We start from the raw sequence: 23334 nt of genomic DNA, 5'->3' as shown, positions 1-23334 counted from the left end.
ATTCATAACGCTCCGAAGCTTCCTGAAGCAGTGTTTTAAAATCGGCCATCACTATATAAGTCGTTATTTTAAATTTTTTTTGGCACACTAAAAATATTCTCATTGCTTTATAATATTAATATTGAACCACTGTACTCACATGAACTGATTTAAATATGTATTTAGCACCTTTATGGGTCTTGAGAGAGGAAATGTCATTGCTCCCTATGCAGGCCTCTTAATTTGCGTTCTGAAGATTAACAAAGGTCTTACGGGTGTGGAACGGCATGAGGGTGAGCAATAAATGACAGAATTTTCATTTTTGGGTGAACTAACCCTTTAAGAGGACACCTTAATAGCAATTTAACTAGATATCCATGATCAGAACTGTATAATATGCTTTGTTTTGTGTGAAATAACTATTTATCTCTTTTAAACAGATAGAAATTCTGGTACACATTTTATTTTTAGTTTTTTGTTTTTGATTTACAGACATTGCTGTGCCATTATTTTTTTGTTTGTTTGTTTGTTTTGTGTCAATATTTTATATAATTATATATTATATATATTTTAATATATTTTAAATTTTAATTAATTTCTGATTATATTTTAGACTCCAACTTTATACGTCACACAGATGATTTCTTCCTAAGGGCAGGTCAGAATAACCTAGTATAACCTATGTTTAAACGTTTGGGGTCAGATACCATTTTTGAAAGATAAAATGTTGAAAAAGATTACGAATAAATGCTTTTTTAAATTATTTCTATTCATCAAACACTGTATCAAGAAAATGTATCATGGTTAAAAAATATTAAGCAGCACAATTGCTTTTAACAATGATAATAATAAAATTTACTTTTGCACAATCAGCATATTAGAGTGATTTCTGAACGATCATTTAACACTGAGCAATAGAGTCTGCTGCTGAAAGTTCAGCTTTGCCGTCAAAGTCAAAAATTATATTTTAAAGGTGCCCTAGAATCAAAAATTTAATTTACCTTGGCATAGTTGAATAACAAGAGTTCAGTACATGGAAATGACATACAGTGAGTTTCAAACTCCATTGTTTCCTCCTTCTTATGTAAATCTCATTTGTTTAAAAGACCTCCGAAAAACAGGCGAATCTCAACATAACACCGACTGTTACGTAACAGTCGGGATCATTAATATGTATGACCCCAATATTTGCATATGCAGCTCATGTTCAAGGCATTACACAAGGGCAACCAGTATTAACGTCTGGATCTGCACAGCTGAATCATCAGACTAGGTAAGTAAGCAAGAACAGCAAAAAATGGCAGATGGAGCGATAATAACTGACATGATCCATTGATTACATTAAATTTTTAGTGATATTTGTGAATTGTCTTTTTAAATGTTTCATTAGCATGTTGCTAATGTACTGTTAAATGTGGTTAAAGTTACCATCATTTCTTACTGTATTCAAGGAGACAAGAGCCGTCGCTATTTTCATTTTTAAACACTTGCAGTCTGTATAATGCATAAACACAACTTCATTCTTTATAAATCTCTCCAACAGTGTAGAATTAGCCGTTAGCCATGGAGCACAGCCTCAAACTCATTCAGAATCAATGTAAACATCCAAATAAATACTATACTCACATGATCCGACACATGTGAAGTATGCATGACAAACATCTTGTAAAGATCCATTTGAGGGTTATATTAGCTTTGTGAACTTTGTAAATGCACTGTATTATAGTCGAGAGCTCGGGGGGGGGGGGGGATGGCAGGGAGCGCGTGATTTAAAGGGGCTGCAGCCTGAATCGGTGCATAGTTAATGATGCCCCAAAATAGGCAGTTAAAAAAAATTGTATTAAAAAAAATCTATGGGGTATTTTGAGCTGAAACTTTACAGACACATTCAGGGGACACCTTAGACTTATATTACATCTTGTAAAAACTGGTTCTAGGGCACCTTTAAATTAAAATAGAAAACTGTAATGACTTATTTAAAACTGTAATAATATTTCACAGTCTTACAGTTTTACTATATTTTTGATCAAATAAATGCAGACTTGGTGAACATAAGAGACTTGTATATATATACTGTGTGCATGGTAATACTTAGGTTTTTACATCTAAATATATACACACTTCTGACATTTGTGCATCAAACAAGTAAATGTGGCTAAAACGACTATCACTTTAATGACATCATTCATCCTCAGGAATGATCGTTAAAGGAATGATGGGTACTGAAAAAGCAACGGTACAGGACTCTGATAGGTGGAGTATAAGATCACACAGTCAGGGAATTCAAAAGGCACCTAGCTCACGTCCCACTGCAGCCTCACATCCACGTCCTTCCTCACTGCTTTTATGTCTACCAGCAGCAGAAATGAGTCAACAATTTAGCCTGGCAAACACCCAGGGACACACAGTGCCAGGGCTGGACTGACCTTGGGCTTGCCAGCAAAGGTACCAGCACTGATGTTAAGTGAGGTGTGCCAAACAACACACTACTGCTCGCTGACATTTGGGCAAATTAATTAAAGGATTGACTGTAATATTATTGTCAAATGTGTGCATTTCAAGGGTAGACACTGAGATTTTTCCCCTGGGAAGTACAACTACAAAATGATGAGAGGAAATGCAAAATGATACTGTGTTGAGTGGCCAAAGCAGAAGGAGATATAAAAGCATGATGTACCCAGTGTGCCAAAACAGACAACAGAGGGAGGAGAGGAGGAGGATAAAGAGAGAGCAAAGGAGTAGAACTATAAAACTATATGTGTAGAACTATACAACTATATTGGATGATAGATAGATAGATAGATAGATAGATAGATAGATAGATAGATAGATAGATAGATAGATAGATAGATAGATAGATAGATAGATAGATAGATAGATAGATAGATAGATAGATAGATAGATAGATAGATAGATAGATAGATAGATAGATAGATAGATAGATAGATAGATAGATAGATAGATAGATAGATAGATAGATAGATAGATAGATAGATAGATAGATAGATTAGAAGCATGGATGAACGGCCGAATGGACGGATAGACAGATGGTAGTTAAAACAAAAGACAGACAGACAGACAGACAGATAGACACATAGTAGATATAAATGGATACATAGATAAACTTACCATTGCTGAACCTCTTTCTCTGTAACTGTAGGGGGAAATGGGAGAAAACACAAAGAAAAAATTATTGAAAAAAGACTAAAGTAAAATACAACAGATTTGTCAGGCAAACTGTTCTATATGATTAATATAGTTTGACTGCCTCTTGTGATTCAGCCCCTCTCCTTATTTACCGCTTAAAGGGAAACCACCTTTGCAAGAGTGACTTGTGCAGGAGTGGAAAAACCTGTGTCTGCTGGACATGGCGACAACATACTATCACCCATGATTGCCCTATGATTGGTCTATTTTTCTGTTCATGCGATAAATACAAACTCTCGTTTTCATGCATGTTCCACATCCAAAATTGGTAATTAAAGAATTAATTAAACAATTCACCCACTTATATATCAGTGTTTTGTCACATCAAATTCAAACATGAAATGACTTGAATACACAACCTGTCAGGGTTTTAAAGGTACATCGATAAATAAGGAAATAACAGAGTTAACAAAACTTAATACAAGTGAGAATGGATAAAGAAAAGAAGCACGTAAGTGAGAGCCAGAAAACAATGAGTAGGCAGTGGTTTGTTGCTCAACAGCAGTTGGTGAAGTATGTAGGCCTGTGATTTACAAATTGTAAGGTGTATGGCTGTAGTAAGCACACAACGTAGGAGATTCAGAGACTCAGGAGCTAGAAGAGACCTTGGAAAGGGAGAGACCCTGTGCATACTTTATGTCTAGGGAAAAAGACTGTTTTGTTTTGAGTGTGCAGGAGTGCTATTTTTGTTCATGTTTGAAAGAGAGACAATAAAGAGACCGGGTAAACTCCCTGACTGGAAAAAAGTCAAAAGCAACGCCAGAGTTGGAGTTCGTAAAAGAGGAATCGCACACCGATTGGGCGAGCCTGACAGTTTTGGTTAGTGGGACAACTTTAGGCCGTCGTGGCCTAATGGTTAGAGAGTCTGACTTGTAACCCAAAGGTTGTGGGTTTGAGTCTCAGTACCAGCAGGAATTGTCGGTAGGGGGAGTGAATGTACAGCGCTCTCTTTCAGCATCAATACCACGACTGAGGTGAGACCCTCGAGCAAGACACTGAACCCCCAACTGCTCCCCGGGCACCGCAGCAAAAATTGCCTGCCCCCTGCCCCGGGTGTGTGTGTCCTTTCACTGCTCACTGCTGTGTGTGTGTCTGCACTTGGATAGGATAAATGCAGAGCACAAATTCCGAGTATGGGACACCATACTTGGCTACATGTCATGTCACTGATTCATTTTGGGGTGAACCCTTTAAATACAAGGGAGAACTAATGAACTGAACAGAAACAGGTGCAGAATTAATCAGGAGATATGGAACTAATATTCACAGGGAACAAACCAGAAAAAGGTAAAACAGAACACAATTACAGTAAAACAGAACTATACAGAACAGTTACACAAATACTGAAGAGCAAATCCTCAGACAATGCATCACATCACAGCTTTCATACCTGGACCCCAAGAGTCATTCCCTAACAAACTTGAAATGCATGGCTATGCATAGATATTTATATGCGTAAAGATGGACTACTGCAGTTATATAATTTTCAATCTAAATGGAAAAATAAATACTGTATGTCTACAGTATCTTATTTGATACACACTAGTGAAATCAATTTTTCAAAAAAGTTATCAAATTAATTACATGATATCCTGATTAATTCATTAAATCAATCATTATAATCAAAATAAACACAAATAATCATTTTTTTTTATATTTTTTCAGAAAAGCCCTCAAATGAAGATCATTTAAAAGTGGTGCTTTGAGCTAGAATTGCTCAAATGGTAGGGAAAATGTATTATTAAAGGTGCCCTAGATTCAAAAATTGAATTTAACTCGGCATAGTTGAATAGTGTACTCAGTTACGTACGTAACCTCGGTTCCCTGAGATACGGGAACGAGTACTGCGTATGGGGAAAAGCTCCTTTTTCCTCCTTGCTGAAGCCTTTTACAATAGCGCAGTGAAAACTGCAAGTCTATTGGCTCAAAGGAATGAAACTCTTTGAGCCAATGACGGCGCGGCGTAGTCGCGCGAGCCAATGGCGAAATAGCGCACCAACAAGCCCGCCAAAACGGGCGTGGCTTATGGCTATATAAGCCGGCGTTTCGCCGTTGGATTCAGTTTTAGCTCGACTGAAGCAACGATACTGAGCCGCAGTGTCGGGGCACGGCATAATACGCAGTACTCGTTCCCGTGTCATCACAGGGAACCGAGGTTACGTACGTAACCGAGTACGTTCCCTTTCGATACTCTCACTCATACTGCGTATGGGGAACGAATACAATCACGGCGTGCCGCAACAGGGAACGACAAAACATAACTTGAGCGCCGAGGGGCCCAGAGGATATGTGAAGGGCTGAAAGCCGTCGAACCCTGGACATAGGAACGCCTGAAAAGAGTTCAGGGCATGCTCTACTGTCAGCATCTCAATGCAGTTGATGTGCAGATGGCTCTGCTCGCGAGTCCACGAGCCGAAGGCTGGTCTGCCCTCGAAAACGGTGCCCCAACCCGTGTTGGAGGCGTCCGTTGAAAGCACCTTCCTTCTCGTTACCGCCTCAAGGGTGACTCCATGCTTGAACCAGCTGGGGTTTGTCCAAGGTCTCAGGGCCAGTGTTGCAGAGGCCGCATTCGTAGGAGGCCGAGCTGCAGTACTGGGGAGGCGGAAGCCATCAGCCCTAACATCCTCTGGAAAGTCTTCAGAGGGTAACGGGCATTGTTCCTGACTGATGCCGAGAGCTTCTGAATCGTCTGAGCGTGCTCTGGAGAGACTACAGCCCTCATGTGGACTGAGTCGGCATCAGCGTGGGGCTTTCCCAGACATCCGACGCACTCATCATGGCCGTCGTCATCCTGCAGAGGGGCTCTGCAGGTGACACAGGCATGGCGCGGCATACTGGGATGCCGCCGCCGTAAAAACAGCGCTTGGGGGGGCTCTTTTAGAGCGGTATAGGCCGCGAACAAAAGCTCTGAAGCAACGGCGGTGAACCGTGTTGGTGCGTTAGAAAACGCTCACCGGATGGCAGCAGGAGACTCGCTGAAAGCGAAACCGGAAGCTTGCGTCGGGCGGAGAGATCAGCGCTGTGTAATGTTAGCTTTAGCCACGGAGCACCATCAAACTCATTCAGAATCAAATCCAAATAAATACTATACTCATATGATCCGACGCATGCATGCAGTATGCATGATGAACATCTTGTAAAGATCCATTTGAAGGTTATATTAGCTTTGTGAACTTTGTAAATGCACTGTATTATAGTCGAGAACTCGGGGGGCAGGGAGCACGCGATTTAAAGGGGCTGCAGCCTGAATCAGTGCATAGTTAATGATGCCCCAAAATAGGCAGTTAAAAAAATTAATTAAAAAAATCTATGGGGTATTTTGAGCTGAAACTTCATAGACACATTCAGGGGACACCTTAGACTTATATAACATCTTGTGAAAACTGGTTCTAGGGCACCTTTAAAGAATATGTATGAGTCAGGGTATACACACACAAAACACTTTTTAGCTTTTATACATTGATCAATTAATTTCACTGTACTTTCTTACAAATTAAACAAATTAAAAAGTATTCTTATTTTCACATAACACAATCATCCTGGTGTGGCTTCCTGTTCTCCCTGGGCATCTCACCTCTACAAAACAGGCAAGTATATTTGACTGATTGGGTACAGACGTGGGCAACCTCATAAACAAAGCAGGGATTTGTCAAAAATACATGTTCCCTCATGTAACAGATGACATTTTGGGTAAAGCATTATAAGGAGAAGGCTTTATGAAACTGTACCCACACAACCCTAGTGCTGGGATAGCACAGTTATGTTGTTGCTGGGAAACAGCAGTAACCTAGAAGCTTGAAAACAATGACCGAAAAACGTAACCAACACAATGAAACAACACATAGCCAAAAACAGTATGTCAAACACAGCACAACATGGGTTTAGTTTAGATCTGCCAAATGCATACAAATAACTATAAATTTACTTCTTCTGTCAAGTTTGATTAGTTGCTGTTTGATTGGTTAGGGAATTCATTGTTTGTTTAATCATTAACAGCGAAATATGGCTGTCTGTTCAGCGAGCGGCTTGAATCTATCAAAGAGGCAGGAAAAGTGTTTGAATATTTGACTGGGCGATGTCTGTTTACCTTTATCCTGTCTCTCTAAAACCTCCTTTGGGAACGTTGTGCTTCATTTGTGAGAAAAAGATGAAGAGAAAGTGAGTAAGAGATTAAGAGAGACAAAGTGAAGAGACTTGGACACCTTGTGTCTAGAAATACAGGTAGAACTCTCTTGGCTATTCAAATAGCACACTGAACTACTGTGAACAGAGCTTGCTGCATTTTTCAGTGCTGAAGTAAGCTATTTCCTGTGAATGAGAATTCATTTATTAGCCGCTATAGGTAAACAACTAGAAGACTAACAATGTGCAATAAATCGTAAAACTATTAACGCAACAAACCAGTGTGAGGCGTAGCCTTCAACAGTCCGCCAGGAAACAAAGCTGTTTTCAAAAGTGATTCACATGAGCAACTAAAGGCTGGACTTCATTGAAAAGGGCATAAACAGACAACATATGTGGGTAAATATGAAAGTACCAACCCTGATATCACAGCCTGACAATTTAGTGTTGTTTTTGGATAACCCAAATTGCTTGTGAGAACTAAATGCTGGAGAGACATGCTCCAAAATATGTATTCCAAGAGTGATGGCTATTGACAAAGTGCACACCATTGAAATAATTTGTGCTGTAAGGCCCAATCAGCCCAACGGTAGGGAAGGTTTCTTGCACGTTCGGCATTTTCAGTGTGGTAAAATAGTTTAATTCCAATTAAATGTTTATCTGACTCCATTTTATTATGACCTCGAATTTAGGTTTGAATGCCAATTGATAATTGACAATTTATACGATAATTTATCTAGACATTTGATTATTCTATTTAACTCTTTACTCTTATTGTGCTCGTTCATTCGGTTCTCAGAGTCGCACAGGGTCCTCGCACCAGCTGTTATGCGGGCCCATGATCACAAACCCGCCAGTCTGATCAATAACCAGAGGTTATGGCTAAAGCAATTTAACAATGCTGCCAATGCTTGCTATTGTTTAAAGGTACCCATGTAGCCCCATATAATCGCCTATATAACAACTTAGTTAAAGCTCTGTAATGTCGCCCCTCGATAGTAATTTATCTGGCCCCATATAGTTAATAAAGTAACTATATAACAACTTAATTAAAGCAGAGGCAATGACCAGAGGTTATGACCAGTACATCTTTGTCTAGCCCCATATAGTGAATGCAATTACATAACAACTTAGTTAAAGTCAAGCAGTTAGTCAGAAACCTAGTATCTCGCCAGATGTGCCCCATGCTCCATACAATCTGAGATATAGTATGTACTTAACCTTGGTCGTAGATTTGCGGTAACAATGGATACATCATAATCTACTGAAGTCAATAATTTCAGAGCAAGTCAGAATAAAGCCAAATGTAACAATTTATTAGTCAGGTAAATGTATCATGCCAATTACATAATCAATTTAAAGATGATATACAAAACATACAAAACATCAAATGCTCAGAAAAAGACTAAAAAGATGCATACCTGACATTAGAAAAATACACATTGCTGAGTGTCTGAAGGACACCCAGCAATGTGGGCTGATCTGATCTGATTACAGGATCGAGCCCTGAGCTTCCTGCAACATCTCTTTAAATACTCAGACCAAGACAGAAACTTCTTTCAAATGGAAACATGAGTTTACAATAGTAATTTGCATTAATCAGGGTCCTAGACTGAGTAGTTTACACCTTTTGGGGACAGAAGTCCATTTGCATGAAAGACCCTGTGAAGGTGGATGCACCCATTATAGAGAGCAAAATATCTCTAAAACCTTTAAACCTTTATTACCTTCTGGTTTACTTCTGTGGGAATGAGACCTTTGTACCAGTCACACTGAGACATTTCAAATGATACCAAACATGTATAGCATTATATGATAACTGTTCACATTGAACCATATAGATTTTGGGTGAATTTCAGGTCATCTCCGCATGTAGAGAGAAGAGGGGGTGAAGGAAGGGAGATGTAGATTAAGGCATTGCTGAGGTGTGATCGACTCAGTGTGATTACGTCGCAAATGGGGATGCTAATTTTGCAAGAGAGAGTTCAAATGTTAATTTCCTTTGTTTTCTCAAAGAGTAGCCCTTTCTTGGTCCAGGCAGTCCAGCATTAGTCTTACAGTGCTTATTAATTTTAGATGGATCAAAAACACAAACTTAACAGGCATTATAGTGTTTTCCTGACAGCTACAGACGGTTTGGAAGAACAAGTCCGAATGCTCTCGATTTCAAAGCCGCAATCCACTTTTCCGGTGCAAATATAAATGTCGTTGTTCATACGGATATCTTCATTTCCATGATCTAAAGAATTAAATGGTTGTTGTCATTTAAAAATTGTGTAGGCCTACTTGCATTATTATGCTGTTATATTATGATTATGTATTCAGTGGCATAAAATGAGAATAATATCATTTATCACAATTATTTCTGGAACAATGTATCACACAACAAAAAGTAGTTATCGTGACAGGCCTAGTTGTAGCAACATTTACCCACCCCAAAGACGACGTCGAACAAAACCAAATGTTATTAGTCACTTTTCACATTATTCAGAAGACTTCTTCCTACCTAAGTGGGTGATCCTTGACCAATTGACGCAAATATAGTGCTAATACCTTATGCCTTCAGTCAATAGTTGGGCCTCCTGCCCAACTAGTCAGACATGTTTTTGTATGAAGGTTCTGTAACTTACTCTATTTTCACAATTACATAATGATTATTCATAAGTTTTCTCTGCAAAACAACACAAAAAGTGCGGCAAATAGCACTGGAATTTTTGAGAAAAGCCAAAGCCAACTCTGTAATTTTGGCAGCAATGATTAGAAATAAGCTTATGAAATCCTGCTGGGACTGTTGCAGGCAACAAATGATGTATCTATGCTGCCCTCAGAAAAATCACCCAGATGGAGGCATTTTAGTAGAATATTATGCAAACATTGGATTCGAACATGCTTTGATGACTTCTTATCACTGTATTCTGCCTGAGAAGTCAACATTTTTCAGGTTTTGGACACTGTCAATGTGTGCAGACCCTCATGTGTCACTATTGAACATTAACATTTGCATATCTAAAATGTTGCACATTTTTAAATGGTTCTGCTGAGAGGAAATTTTGTGAATTCATGCTGGCTTCTTGTTTTATACCGAAACCACTCAAACCACCATCCAAACAACCAATTTTTTTTTGTTTCTGCAGCCAAACTCTCTTTGTACTAAGACCACTAATGGCTTGGAAACCACACAGTGGCAAGCTCTTTTCAGATATTGTGATGTGCCTCCTTGCAAAATCACAAGAAATCATTGTTGAGGCGGATTGTTCTGATAGGGGTAAACAAATCATTTGTATTTCAAGCTTTGGAAAAAGAGATTTAGAAAAGCGTGACGGAGAAGGAAATGACTGGCCCCTTCAGACATACTGTCACAGCACAATAACTGTGGGCAATTAAAGGAACAGTTCACCCAAACAATGAAAATACTTTGCAGACCTGCGTGATTTACTTCAGAGGAACACAAAAGGTGACCACTGAATATAATGAAATAGAACGAGGAAGGACAGAATGAGGAAGGAGGGCTGTCCAGTTCCAAAATTACACAAAAATAAATAAATAAATAAATAAAAATTATAAAACTATAGTCAGTGCTATTTTTTAACCCTTCAATTCGAATTAAAAACAAGTATTCTTTTGAATATTTTTTTTTAAAGAACTGTTTAAAGCAGTTAAAAAAAAATTCAATTACAAATCTTATTCAGTGCACCTAGTGTGTGTTCACACTAGTAGTTCGGTTTTTTGGTTCTTTTGGTCTGAGAAACATTTATACATTTTATCTTGGTTCGCTTAGCGTTCATTCTGTTTAAAGGATTAGTTCACTTTCAAATAAAAATTACCCCAAGCTTTACTCACCCTCAAGCCATCCTAGATGTATATGACTTTCTTCTTTCTGATGAACAGAATCTGAGATATATTAATAAATATCCTGCACACCCTAGCTTTATAATGGCAGTGTGAGAGGGATCAATAAGTATGAGCTGAAGAAAGTGCCTCCATCCACATCCATCCATCATAAACATACTCCAAACGGCTCCAAGGGGTTAATTAAGGCCTTCTGAAGTGATGCGTTTGTGTAAAAAAAAAAAATTATAATAATAATCCATATTTAATAAGTTATGAAGTAAAATATCTAGCTTCCGCGAGACCGCCTTCCGTATTCAGCTTACTAAGAAAGTGTAAAACTCTCGCAGTTCAAAAAGCTGCTATGTCCTACTCCTTCCCTATTCAACTTACGGAAAAAGCTTAAATTATGCGAAGCCAGTTCCGTTTTTTCGTAAGTTGAATACAGAAGGCGGTCTGGCGGAAGCTAGATATTTTACTTCATAACTTGTTACATATGGATTTTTTTTTTACACAAACGCATCGCTTCGCTTCAGAAGGCTTTTATTAACCCCCTCAAATTTTCATGTGAAAGACTTATAAACTGTGTAAAGGGGTCAAAACTGCACCAGGAAATCCTCCGTTTCACACACAAATGAAGATCTACTGCAAAGAAATGCGTTTCTTAAAGCCTGTACAGAACTGTAATGGGCAACGTTGCTCCAATGATAAGAAGAACCAGGTATCCTTGAGCTTTCTGTCTTTTTAGGGTCACATCTTGTGACAACACATCCTGTTTTTAGTTGGTTTAGATGTCTTTTGTCAATGCTGTGTCCATATTTCAGTCAAACTGCACAGAGTTCTTTTGGAAATGGACTGAGTCCGCCCGAAAATGTGGGTCTCGGTCTGCTTGGTGCACACCTTCTAGGATAGATTTATGAGGTTTTTATTCTGTTCAACAGAAGAAGAAAAAAAGTCATATGAGGGCATGAGAGTGAGTAAATGATGACAGAATGTTCATTTGGTTCTTTCTGGTGAATTAGTCCTTTAAGAGTTCACACATTAATTTTTCAGTTGGACTATATAGCCACTAAAATTCTGAAGGGAACCTAGAATGTCAATTGTATGCAAATCTCGTAACTGAAAGGGCAAAACTTTAATGGGACTATTGCGCTACTGCTCTAAGTGCTTAGGGATCTCTCAAAAGAAAGCAGTACTAGAGCCTAATACATAGCACTTTAGTGAGATGTGAGCTGGCATTGAACTGGCATATAGGCCTTTGTTTAAATTTGCTTCATTAAATTATTCAGTTCTCTAATGCCCAATACTCTAGTTCTTTGAAGCTACAATTCTCCATAGAGCTGCTACAATAGCTTACATTCGATCAATACCAAGAGATGTCCTCCATTAAATAATCTAATGATTGCAATGAAAATGCCATCAGCCAATGTTACATAACCCAACAGAAGAGAAGTGCCTCGTATTTGTATTTAAATGCTATGAAAAAATCTGTTTTACCACACTGAATAGGCGAGCCAGTGTGCTGATTGATAAGCTTTTGATCAAGGTCTTCCTGGCAGAACGAAAATTCTTCTGCCTACATTAAAATCTAGTCTGTATTCATGCACGCTTCCCTACGCTCTTCACCACGCAAAAAAAAAAAAAAACTCAATCATGTAGCCCACTCATGAGAAATAAACACTTGCAGCAGCAAGCCTCCACAGCTGTAAAACAAGTTAAGCTGTCCTTTAATTGCCATAAACATATGCAAAATACAGACGTGAAATGGCTGAAACTGTAGATTGAATCAGTCGGTTACATCTGGGATGGCAATGAAGAGAGAGAGGGAGATCGAGGCCAGCTGTTAAATTTGAGGAAAAAAAGTGGAAGTGTGAATTCAGCTTCCTTTTAAACATGTTTTACATATAATATATGCTTATTTAGCACAGGTTTATATGGATAAGTCATGGTGAATCAATATAAACCGGCTTTGTGGTTTCTTAGTTACAATGACATTCAGACTAAACTGCAACTATGAAGACTAAAGACTGCCCAAGTTAAATAGAGATAAGCCAATTTATGTTTAGTGTTCCAATATTCAGAACATACTTTATTTTTTGCCTTTGTGACAAAAATAACTAAATTATTAACTCATTAGACAACAACAACTGTTCAGCAATTATAGTAATGAAGGATCATGTGACACTGATTCAGTTTTGCCATTACAGGAAAAGATTAAAAATATATAAAAATAAAAAGCAGTTATTTTAAATTGTAATAATATTTTGCAATATTACTGTTATTACTGTACCTTTTGATACATTGATAAATTTTGATTAACATTGGTCTTTCCTGGTCATCCTACACTACAAAAACAATTGTATTTAAAGTCTGAATGTTACATTCTCTAGCTTTACTTTGCCTTCTTACAGTAGTCACAGACAATAGAGCTAAGGCAATCCTAAAAAATAAAAAAAATGAAGACTTCTTTCTGATTAAAACATAATTTCAAGCTATGGGTTTGAGCTCATAGAGAGTTGAAAGACGTGGAGGAACAAAAGGAGGAGAAGCCGATAAAGGTTACAAATGGGGATGGGGAAAAAAAGAGGGAAAAGATAAGGGACTGCTGAGGAGAGAGGGGTAGTTAAGAGGGATACATGGATAGAAAAGGAAATGCAATGTCCTTCGTTGCAAAGCAGAGCTGATAAGGCCTTAATTACAGTATTCCATTCCATGCTCACTGAGAGGCAATTAAATGGGAGACTTAGACAGAGCATGACAAGAAAGAAAGAAAGAAAGAAAGAAAGAAAGAAAGAAAGAAAGAAAGAAAGAAAGAAAGAAAGAAAGAAAGAAAGAAAGAAAGAAAGAAAGAAAGAAAGAAAGAAAGAAAGAAAGAAAGAAAGAAAGAAAGAAAGAAAGAAAGAAAGAAAGAAAGAAAGAAAGAAAGAAAGAAAGAAAGAAAGAGGCATGAAGTCCATCCCAGCACGGAGGCACATTTCCCTGCATGCTGCAATTTCCTGCCCAGCGCCTTTCCATGTAGCACCCACCACTGAGCCCATTGCACAGCAGACACCTTCATTAGGAAGCCATTGGCTGTCACTTCCCATTCTATATCTGCATGACTTCAAACCAGCACTGCCGACTTTACAGCATTCACTGCTTATTAACACAGACAGTATTTACTAACAGTGTCTTGGCTTCTTTTTGATGAAAATAGATCTGTTTTATATTAGGCTTTCTAAATCACCTTTGAATCATCTTTGATAAATGAATGGTCAGGTTAGGTATTTGCTATTGTTCTTAGTCAGTATAAAAATAGAGTTTTAGAGTGTTACATACTGTAAATTAATTTTTCTGTAAATCGAAATACTGAGTAACATTCTTAATTTCTATTGTAGCTTACACCGGTGTACACTGGTGTGTCCCAGTTTGCATACTTTTGTATTACTCTATGCCATTTTGTAGTGCAAATAGTGTGAGTTGCGTGAGGTGCACTTCAAGTAACCAGTCGACACAATTAATCGGGAAAAAAAAAAAAAAAGTATGAAATGTTAAACACATCATGCACTCAACTGTCACAGGTTTCCTTAAGGGGGAGGTGCTATCAAAATAACCCTTATACAGTAATTGGCCTTTAACTCAACCACATTTTCAACTAGAAATATTGCGTTTTGGCCATTCATTTAACTTTTGAAAGCGAGATTCAATGTGCAAGTTTTTAAAAATTATACCGTTATTGTCTTTGTGTAAACTACAAAAACTACAAAAACACCTCATGCTCATGTGTATTAAGTGTTCAGTCTATAGGTGCATACCTAGTGTTTCTTTACAAAGTAACATCGCCAACTACTGGCCTGGCATGCATAATACAGCATTACAATCATTTATGTGGATCGTTTTGACAATGTTGTCGTCTATATGTGAAAAGTGCAAACAAAAACTTTTCCGTTTTTAGTAAATCATTGTTGTGTACAGTAAATGCACCCTTAGCTCTAACCTTGATCAAACTCACCAACCTGTAACTTTCTAGTAATCCTGAAGACCTTGATTAGTGTCACTTTGTTTCGGGTTTTGTTTCATGTTTATTAAGTCATGTTTCCCGTTTGTCATGTGCTTCCCTTGTCCATGTGTCATGTTCTCATTGATTGGTCTAGTCATGTGTACTGTGTTCTCAGTGGTTCATTGTTTGATTGTGCACAGGTGTTCCTTGTTAGCTTTTAGTCTCTGTGTATATATAGCCCTCATGTATCCATTGTCTCCAGTCTAGGTTTCTGTAATGCACTGAGGTGAGCGTAGTGAACCCAAACACAGTTTTATTAATAATATACGAAATAAACAGAACTATAACATAAACATGAGCGTGAAAACTAAACTTGAACATAACTGGACAAACTCACCAACAAAGGTTACAGGGAACAAAGCTAGACAACAGACAATGGATACATGAGAGCTATATATACACTGAGGGTGTGTCTCAATCAGTTCCCTAGCTCCCGAGCTTGTGAATCAGTATATCGTGTACACGAATTCGGGCACTGTTAAGGACAGTAAAAGATGCTGGCTCACTACACATTGGGACACTTATGACTCTATTTCCGGCGACGTGACAACGTCCTCATTGTACAACATCACTACTGTTATTTATGAACAACAACAGAGCTGATATTTTCTGACATTACTTAATTAATTAATTATTTGCTTGTTACATATACGTGCAACATTTCAGACGTGAATAAATTATAAATGTTAGCTAGACTATGTTCATTATCTGTCAAGCGATGTATGTTTATGCTGAAATATACTAAAATAACGGTTTGTATTTTTAAAAACATCTATCGCGTATCGTTATGTGTAGTGAGTTGGCTCACGTGATTCAAGTTTCGCGCTTCAGAACTTCCGTTAAGGGAACTTAGTCAGCATCGATGCTCCCTGGTTTTCACGGTGCATTGTGGGACTTTTCAGGGAGCGAACGTTTCAGTGCCCTGGAAGGATTCTGCGATTGAGACAGCCCTTAAAATGGCCGACTCCCTGATCAGTGCCCTGACTACTGAACTAGGGAGCTGATTGAGACACAGGGAGAGACTAAAGACTAACAAGGAACACCTGTGCACAATCAAACAATGAACCAATGAGAACAGAGGACACATAACTACACCAACCAATAGGCTGGTTCGAGATCTGCAGGTTGCAGGCGGGGGAGGAGTACAGATACAGCCATCAGGTCGACAATTTGTGCTTTCAATAGTGTGCTAAACCAACGTGGCAGACCACGTGATTTTTGCGTTGACTGTAGCCGAAGAAGCGAATGTGATTGAAATAACAATATTTACTAGATACCGTAATCTTATTTTTTGTTAATGTTTTGTTTGTTTTGTTTGAATATCAAATATTCAATATCAAGTCTGGTTAAATACAGGAACTTGTCTAAGAAAAAACACGCAACACACATCATCCTTGTCATCACAGAATCTGTCCAATGAGAATAAAGTGTGTAGTCATCAAGGCTTTCGCAGACGATTTTGAGCAACTGCAGCGCCTGACCTTGGCAGCTGGTTTTGTTTTGCTCTCGCGGTACTTTGATGGTACATGTGATCCTAAGGCGGCAGCAGCACCGTTCCAAGTCGGACAAATTTTCTAACCAGAACGCATTGCTTTTGTCAAGCAGCAACCGTTCTTTGCGGCGCCACATGAAGTCGAACAAGCCTAATGAGAACGTGACACATGGACAAGGAGAGCACATGGCAGGATAATATGAGGAGCAAGGGAAGCATAGGACAAACAGGAAACATGACTTAAGGTAAAAGACATGAAAAACATAAACATGAAACAAAACCCAAAACAATGTGATTCTGCAGGTAAGTGGGCCAGAGATCTCGAGAGTTGAGAACACCTGCACTAGATGGCAGAGTGCATGCATAGTATAACGGCATTGTCATTTGCGCCACAAATTATCTGTACGGACAAGTAATGCCAGAGTTTAATTGATTCATTGATAAGCTCCCCCATAGATGTAAAGATTACAAATCAAAACTGAGGCAAAAACTTCCCACAATCAACTGAAGAAAGAAATACCATAAAAAAGTGCCCCAGAAACAATGTTTTACAATATTTTGGGATACTTTCCAAAAAAAAAAAAAAAAAGGAAGAAAAAAAAAAATACAAAAATAAACAGCAAACTAATGAAGAATCTCAGTTAAACAAATGCATACAAGGCCAACAGTGAATTGTGTCATTAGCATTTGTCAATATACTGTTGTCATTTCACTGCACTAGTTTTAGAATCAAGACCTACTGTAGCACAATGTGTTTACATATATAGCCTATGCATCCATGGAAACACAATCTGCTTCACTGGCAGAGAGCAAGCCACTTTCAGATATCTCTCTGGGCAACCACCAGCCTGATTGCAGATCTCAAGACCGAGCAATTTGCATATTCATAAAGCTTGAGTCCCAATTGGAGGGCTTTTAAAACATGCTGATTAGGCCCACTTCCAGGCTTCTGCTAATCACAGTTTGCAATGCCACAAGAATTGTGACTTCTTGTGACAAAATATATGTGGCATCAGCCGCAGGATCTTGAATGCAGTTTAACAATGTTGTTTTCAAACAACTTAGCTAATTTTCCTCCATTATTAATTAGTGCATGTGCTGTGCCCATGTGGATAACAGATAAATAAAAATCGCTTTTTTAGCCAACATGGCCTTTGTACCCAAAATATGAAAATAAATGAGATTACAGTAACAAAGAAGAAAAAAATGAACACTAATAAACAACATACACTACCAGGCTGTATTGGAGAATGTGATCAGATTCGGAATACATCTTTGGTACGGTAATTTATCAGTACATCTGAAATCGAGGCTTGAACGTCTTATTAAAACGGCCATGAAGATCATGGGCAGAACAGAACCGTTTTATCTCCAGACCTTATATGAAAGTTCTATACTGAGGGAGGCAAATAAGATTCTGCATGACACAACACATACCTTGTATTCTGAGTTTGAATTGTTGCCATCGGGGAGAAGATTACGAATGCCTAGCTGTAGATTAAATCGTTTCAAGAACTCTTTCATTCCCTCAGCTGTTAAGTTATTAAATAATATCAAGTAGAAGTTAGTATTATAAGTTTGGTATTTGTGCAGGGTTTTTTTTATTTATTTTTTATTGTGTATTTCCTTTTTTATTATTATGTTATGTGTTGTTTTATATTTTTTGTCAATGCAGTGGTTGTATTCGTGAGCCTGAAACAAATTTCCCATTGGGACGATAAAGTATACCTAACCTAACCTAACCTAACCTAACCTAATCTAACATGCAAATATATGTTTTTTACATATACATTTATTGGCATCTATGGTTCCATGAAGAACCTTAAACATCAATGGAACCTTTCCAATCCACAAAATATTTTTATAATGGAAAAAGGTTATTCAGATCATTAACACATAAAAAAAATAAGCCCAAAATGGTTCTTTAAAGGCATCACTGGGGCTTTTGGAGCATTTATTTTGAAAAGTGTAATCAGAAAGTACTTACAGTAAGTCTTCCTGGTCAGGTCCTCCACCACCTCTGGTTTGAGCTTGCTGTTTGATTTCCCCATGCTCTCCAGACCTCCTCCAAATAGTTTGTGTGGTCCAGCGTGGAAGTGAGCTGTACCAGAACTCACCAGCTCTTTTCTACTCAAGGCAGAATCTTAGAGACCCAAAGACATCAACAAAGTGAAAAACAGATCAGCACTGCCAACAAATCCAAGGAAATCCATCCACTGTGAATTTGTCTCTCCTTTTTTGACTTTGTGTGTTGTTGTAAGATCTAAAGTCACTATTAGGGTTTCCCTCTTACCCAGTGGGTCTCTCAAAAATTCATCCTCAATTACAGCCGCCTCTGACAAGTCCTTTTAAACTAGCGCTCCTCAAAAAAAGCCCATTCATTTGGCCGCCTGCATGAGTACGAGTCTCAGATGCTAACCGCGTTCTGTCTGATTCTTCAGTGGAGAAAGCAAGGCTTTGAAATGTACAGTATGAAAGTGCCAATGGTTAGAGGAGACGCTCACTCGCAGCGTTCTGTGTGCTCTCTCGCTCACACTTGAGTGCCAGTTCTCTCTGGCTCTCCACCCACCCTCCCTCTTCTCTTCTTCTTTTTACTCCCTCCCTATGTCTGTCTTGTTAGCTCTGAGAGACTCTTAAAGGAGATTCCTTGCTCTAGTTGTCTTGGCAGCTGAGATGAGGGGTTTGGTAAAATTAAAAGAGATGCGCAGACTTAGTCCTGCTTAATTTTTTAGCATTTAACGCTTTGGTAGATGTCGTTCCGGTAGATGCCGACAGGATCTACAATAATATTGAGTCCTGGCTGTGATAATTGATGTATTATTGAGTGCAAATATTGTAAAGATGGCAAAAAGGCTAGATCGAAATCATATGGTGAACAGGGCTGCTCGGATCCTCTGTCGCTGAAAATACGTGGAAGTCGGAGATAACCAATTATTCGGTGTCTCAGTCTGCTGATGGCACTCTTTCTGACAAAAGACATTCACCTTCTCCTAGTAACCGTTGTTTGCTTATCTCCAGGCCTGTTCTTCCTCACACCTTCTGTAGTTCAAAGCAGCAACTCCTGTTCACCAAGGTCTGGTTGTCCAGAGAAACATCCAAACACTGCGGGAACAAACAGCAACAAGGTCAGACTGCGTTGGAAGATGGCAACAGTGTCATGAGTACAGCAATCTTGATAGACCCACTGAGAGATGAGGGGGAAATCGCTGACCACACACTCTCCATGCAAATAGCTCTCACACTTGACTTTCATGAGAATGATTTTCTCCCTGAGCCTGAGTAAGGATGGCACAATGCACTGTTCCTCTGCCAGCACTTCAAGTGTATTGATATCCTAAACCAGGGTCAAACTGAATTAGTTAAATTATGCAGTCAATTTAATCAGATGAAAGAATTCTATATTCGGTTAAGAGATGTTCGTACAGTTATAATGATTTAGCTATGTTTCAAACAATAAAATCTTGCTTGTTCTGGGAGCTATAAGAGGTGATAAACAAACAGTGAATCAAATATTAATGCTAGAAAAAACATTGATATGGATAACTCTAGGCTAAATGAAAGATAAAAATCTTCCTCTGATCTTGTTATCAGTAGTCAGGGGGAAAAAACACTTTTAAATGTTTTGAATCAAGGCACAGAACACAAAAATAGTTCACATGAATCCATTTCACACAGGCCATTCAAAACAAGTGGTGAGACCAAATATTACATTATAGTCTCAATGCAACACTGAGCATCAAAGCTAATAACCTCCTTACAACTGCTACAGACACTTTCAACACTTTACAGTGTGTAATAACTGCTTGCAAAGCCATTAAACGCTGGAACAATCTTGTAGCTGGATGAAGAGATCTTCACCTTATTAACTGAGAAAGATAAATAATAAATAGCTATATTGCTTTATGAAAGTGTGTATTGTGCATCTTTAATTGCTCTAACTGACATGGAAAAGAAATAGTATCACTAAAAAAACAACATAGCTGAAATTGAGAGGGACTTGCTGTCTTTTTTTAGTTTTATTTGTTTTAATAGGTCAACCAATACGGGTTTTTCAATGGCCATTAGCGATTCCTATATACACAATACATTTTAATGATAATGAATGGGATTTACACAAACACCTGATACACACAAGGTTTTGCAAGCCTAGTGTAGTTGCCATATTAAAGCTAATATCATAATATAATATATAATACGTAATATTTTATTGTCATAACATATAAAAAAGGCAATCATGGTGATACTAGCCTATACACAATGTAACAATTTTACTTCAGTGTTATGCTATGGAATATATTTTCACTGCACTGAATGGTATGCAGTGTTCAAAATGGCAATATCTGCAATTATAATATCTATATCTAAGTAAATAAATACAAACGACAAAAATAGTCTTAAAGGACCTACTTAATAGTGATTTATAGTAACCTAACATTTGCAGTAACTGTAACTATGGTATATAGTGGCGGACAGCAATGTTACCATGGTAATTTTTGTTGGAAGGGGCGCTCTCACGCTGAAGTCTGAGATTTAACTGAACATCAACCCGAGGTGTATTAATGAAACGACGTATGTTTACACTTTTACAGTCATTAAAACGATAATAACCTAAAGGACACGTTTTGACAGGTGCTCAGCGACAGCTATCACAGCAAACTGCTACATAATAAACTTAAAACGTAGTGAACGTTATCTCTAAAACATAACGGACTGAATAAACAGCTAACGTTACCTCTTATTTTCTTTCACTGAAAGCTTAAACTTTTTAGCTGTGAAACTTGATAGGTGACTTCTTGTATCCATAGGAACTCTACCAGCACGGTGAATAAGGGCATCTTGCCATCAGGCTAAGCTACGTGTCACCCAAACGCTTCTCCAGTGTCTTTTTACAGTCTGTGGTTAAAACGCAATGTTTTTTGAATGAAAGTCATCGTCATATGACACTTACCGAGCCGTACTTAGCGTTAGGATTGTTTCTTCTTCATAGACGGTTCTCTGTCAGGGTGTGTTTGGCTTTCCTCCTGCTCTCTCTCTCTCTCTTTCTCTGAGTGTCTGTAACCTTCATTCAGTCAGGACTTTTCTAGCAGACTCTCCAGAGGCTGGACAAACTAAATTCACCACCGCTCTCCACCCTGTGCTTCTCTTGTTAGTGTGGAGAACTTACGTCGATCATACTTCACTTCACTTCTTTATTGGGGATATAAATAATAATAATATAATATACATATATATATATATATATATATATATATATATATATATATATATATATATATATATATATATATATATATATATATATATATAATTTATTTATTTATTTATTTTTTAATCTGTGGCACAGCAAAAGCTGTTTACCTCTTGCCTAGAAATGTCTGTCTGTAACCTGAATTAAAAAAAAATAATTAAAAAAAAAGAAAAGAATAAGGAAGAGAGACCTACATATCCACACCAGGAAATCAGGTTAAGCTGCTATTTAATACAGAACAAAAATGTCTCATCTGTGCCTCAATTAGCTATTAGACATGAGAGGACTGTCACTAGCCTACCTATTGTACTGCATATTGTACAGTCTTGCATATGCAAAAACACTAAAATTCTTTGCAAGACACTGTTGTGAATGAATATGTCAAAATAAGGATAAATTACACCATTTCTCACTATTAGTGTATACCATGTGAAAGCAAATGAATGCTTTGGTAATTAAACCTGAGAAGATTGGATTTAAGCACCTTTTATTATTCATAGTATTCCTTTTTTTCCTTTGATTTTTTTATTTTTTTTTTATTTTTCAATATAACTAAAACTAATATTCTTCACAAAAGCTAGTACAAGGAGGCAAAAAATAAATGCAAACTAACTATTGTCCAGATTAGTGGAAAATGCTATTTATTAGGCTTAAATTCAAAGCAACATACTATTCTAAAGTAGCAGCAGATGGAGGGTTGTACCTGAACATGGATCTAAAGCTATTTCATAACACCTCCTACTGTAGCATCTTGAGAATGAATGGTACCTTTTGGCTTCCTGTTTAGAGGAAAGCCATTTAGTCTTATACTGAGGGGCTGAAAAGACAGCCTGCGAAGTTACAACTGCCAAGTACTGTATGTTTGGCACACTCGCGGTTGATTCCGGCCCCTTTACCATCTGTTATTGGCTATATCAAGCTCACAGTTTCACATGAACCAAAAGCATTAATTAGCTGTGCAGTTATATTTACAAATGCACCCTCATTCATGTCTTTGATTGACATTCATGGTTGCCATTAAGCTTGTTGCTTTCATAGTCAAATGCACAACTTGCATTAGTATACTTGGTTATGTGGAGCAATACAGTTCAATGGAAAAGAACAGTCTACGATGGTATCGTTTGTATACCTGTGCTGCATTTCTCCATTTTTTTTATTTATTTATTTTTTTTTTTACAGTTAATTGGTTTCAGTGAATGGGTGCAAACAGTGTAGGCTGCTACCAAGTATTCATCTTATTTACCACTTCTGCTGCTCTCTAATGTAAATAAAACATCCTGCTCTTAATTCCCATGATGCTAAGTAGCTGTTAAAAGCAACATTTGGCCTTTGAAAGAATCTGGGTTAATGGATTCTCAGTCAGGCAATGAAAGGAAAATGTAGGGGTGGAGGAGGGACATCAAAAGCAATTTTAAATGT

At 37.9% G+C, this 23334-nt stretch overlaps 1 protein-coding gene across 2 annotated transcripts in view; it reads right to left on the bottom strand.

Moving 5' to 3' along the window:
* The window catches only part of ncs1b (neuronal calcium sensor 1b), a 45279-nt gene extending 23581 nt beyond the window's left edge, over positions 1 to 21698 (bottom strand). The window contains exons 1-4 of one of the 2 annotated variants that reach the window (XM_067393902.1): positions 21616 to 21698; positions 19652 to 19769; positions 18655 to 18810; positions 3109 to 3133 (exon numbers count right to left, since the gene is read on the bottom strand). In XM_067393902.1, the coding sequence (XP_067250003.1) occupies positions 3109 to 3133; positions 18655 to 18718 (89 nt within the window). In that variant the 5' untranslated portion in view covers positions 18719 to 18810; positions 19652 to 19769; positions 21616 to 21698. Of the gene's footprint in view, positions 1 to 3108; positions 3134 to 18654; positions 19190 to 19651; positions 19770 to 21615 lie in introns of those variants that run through there. The other variant, XM_067393904.1, reaches the window with a different exon arrangement.
* Positions 21699 to 23334: the final 1636 nt, after the last annotated feature.

This window comes from Chanodichthys erythropterus, chromosome 9 (genome assembly GCF_024489055.1).
Source record: "Chanodichthys erythropterus isolate Z2021 chromosome 9, ASM2448905v1, whole genome shotgun sequence".
Lineage (NCBI taxonomy): Eukaryota > Metazoa > Chordata > Actinopteri > Cypriniformes > Xenocyprididae > Chanodichthys > Chanodichthys erythropterus.
This window is presented reverse-complemented; position numbering and strand designations above follow the sequence as displayed.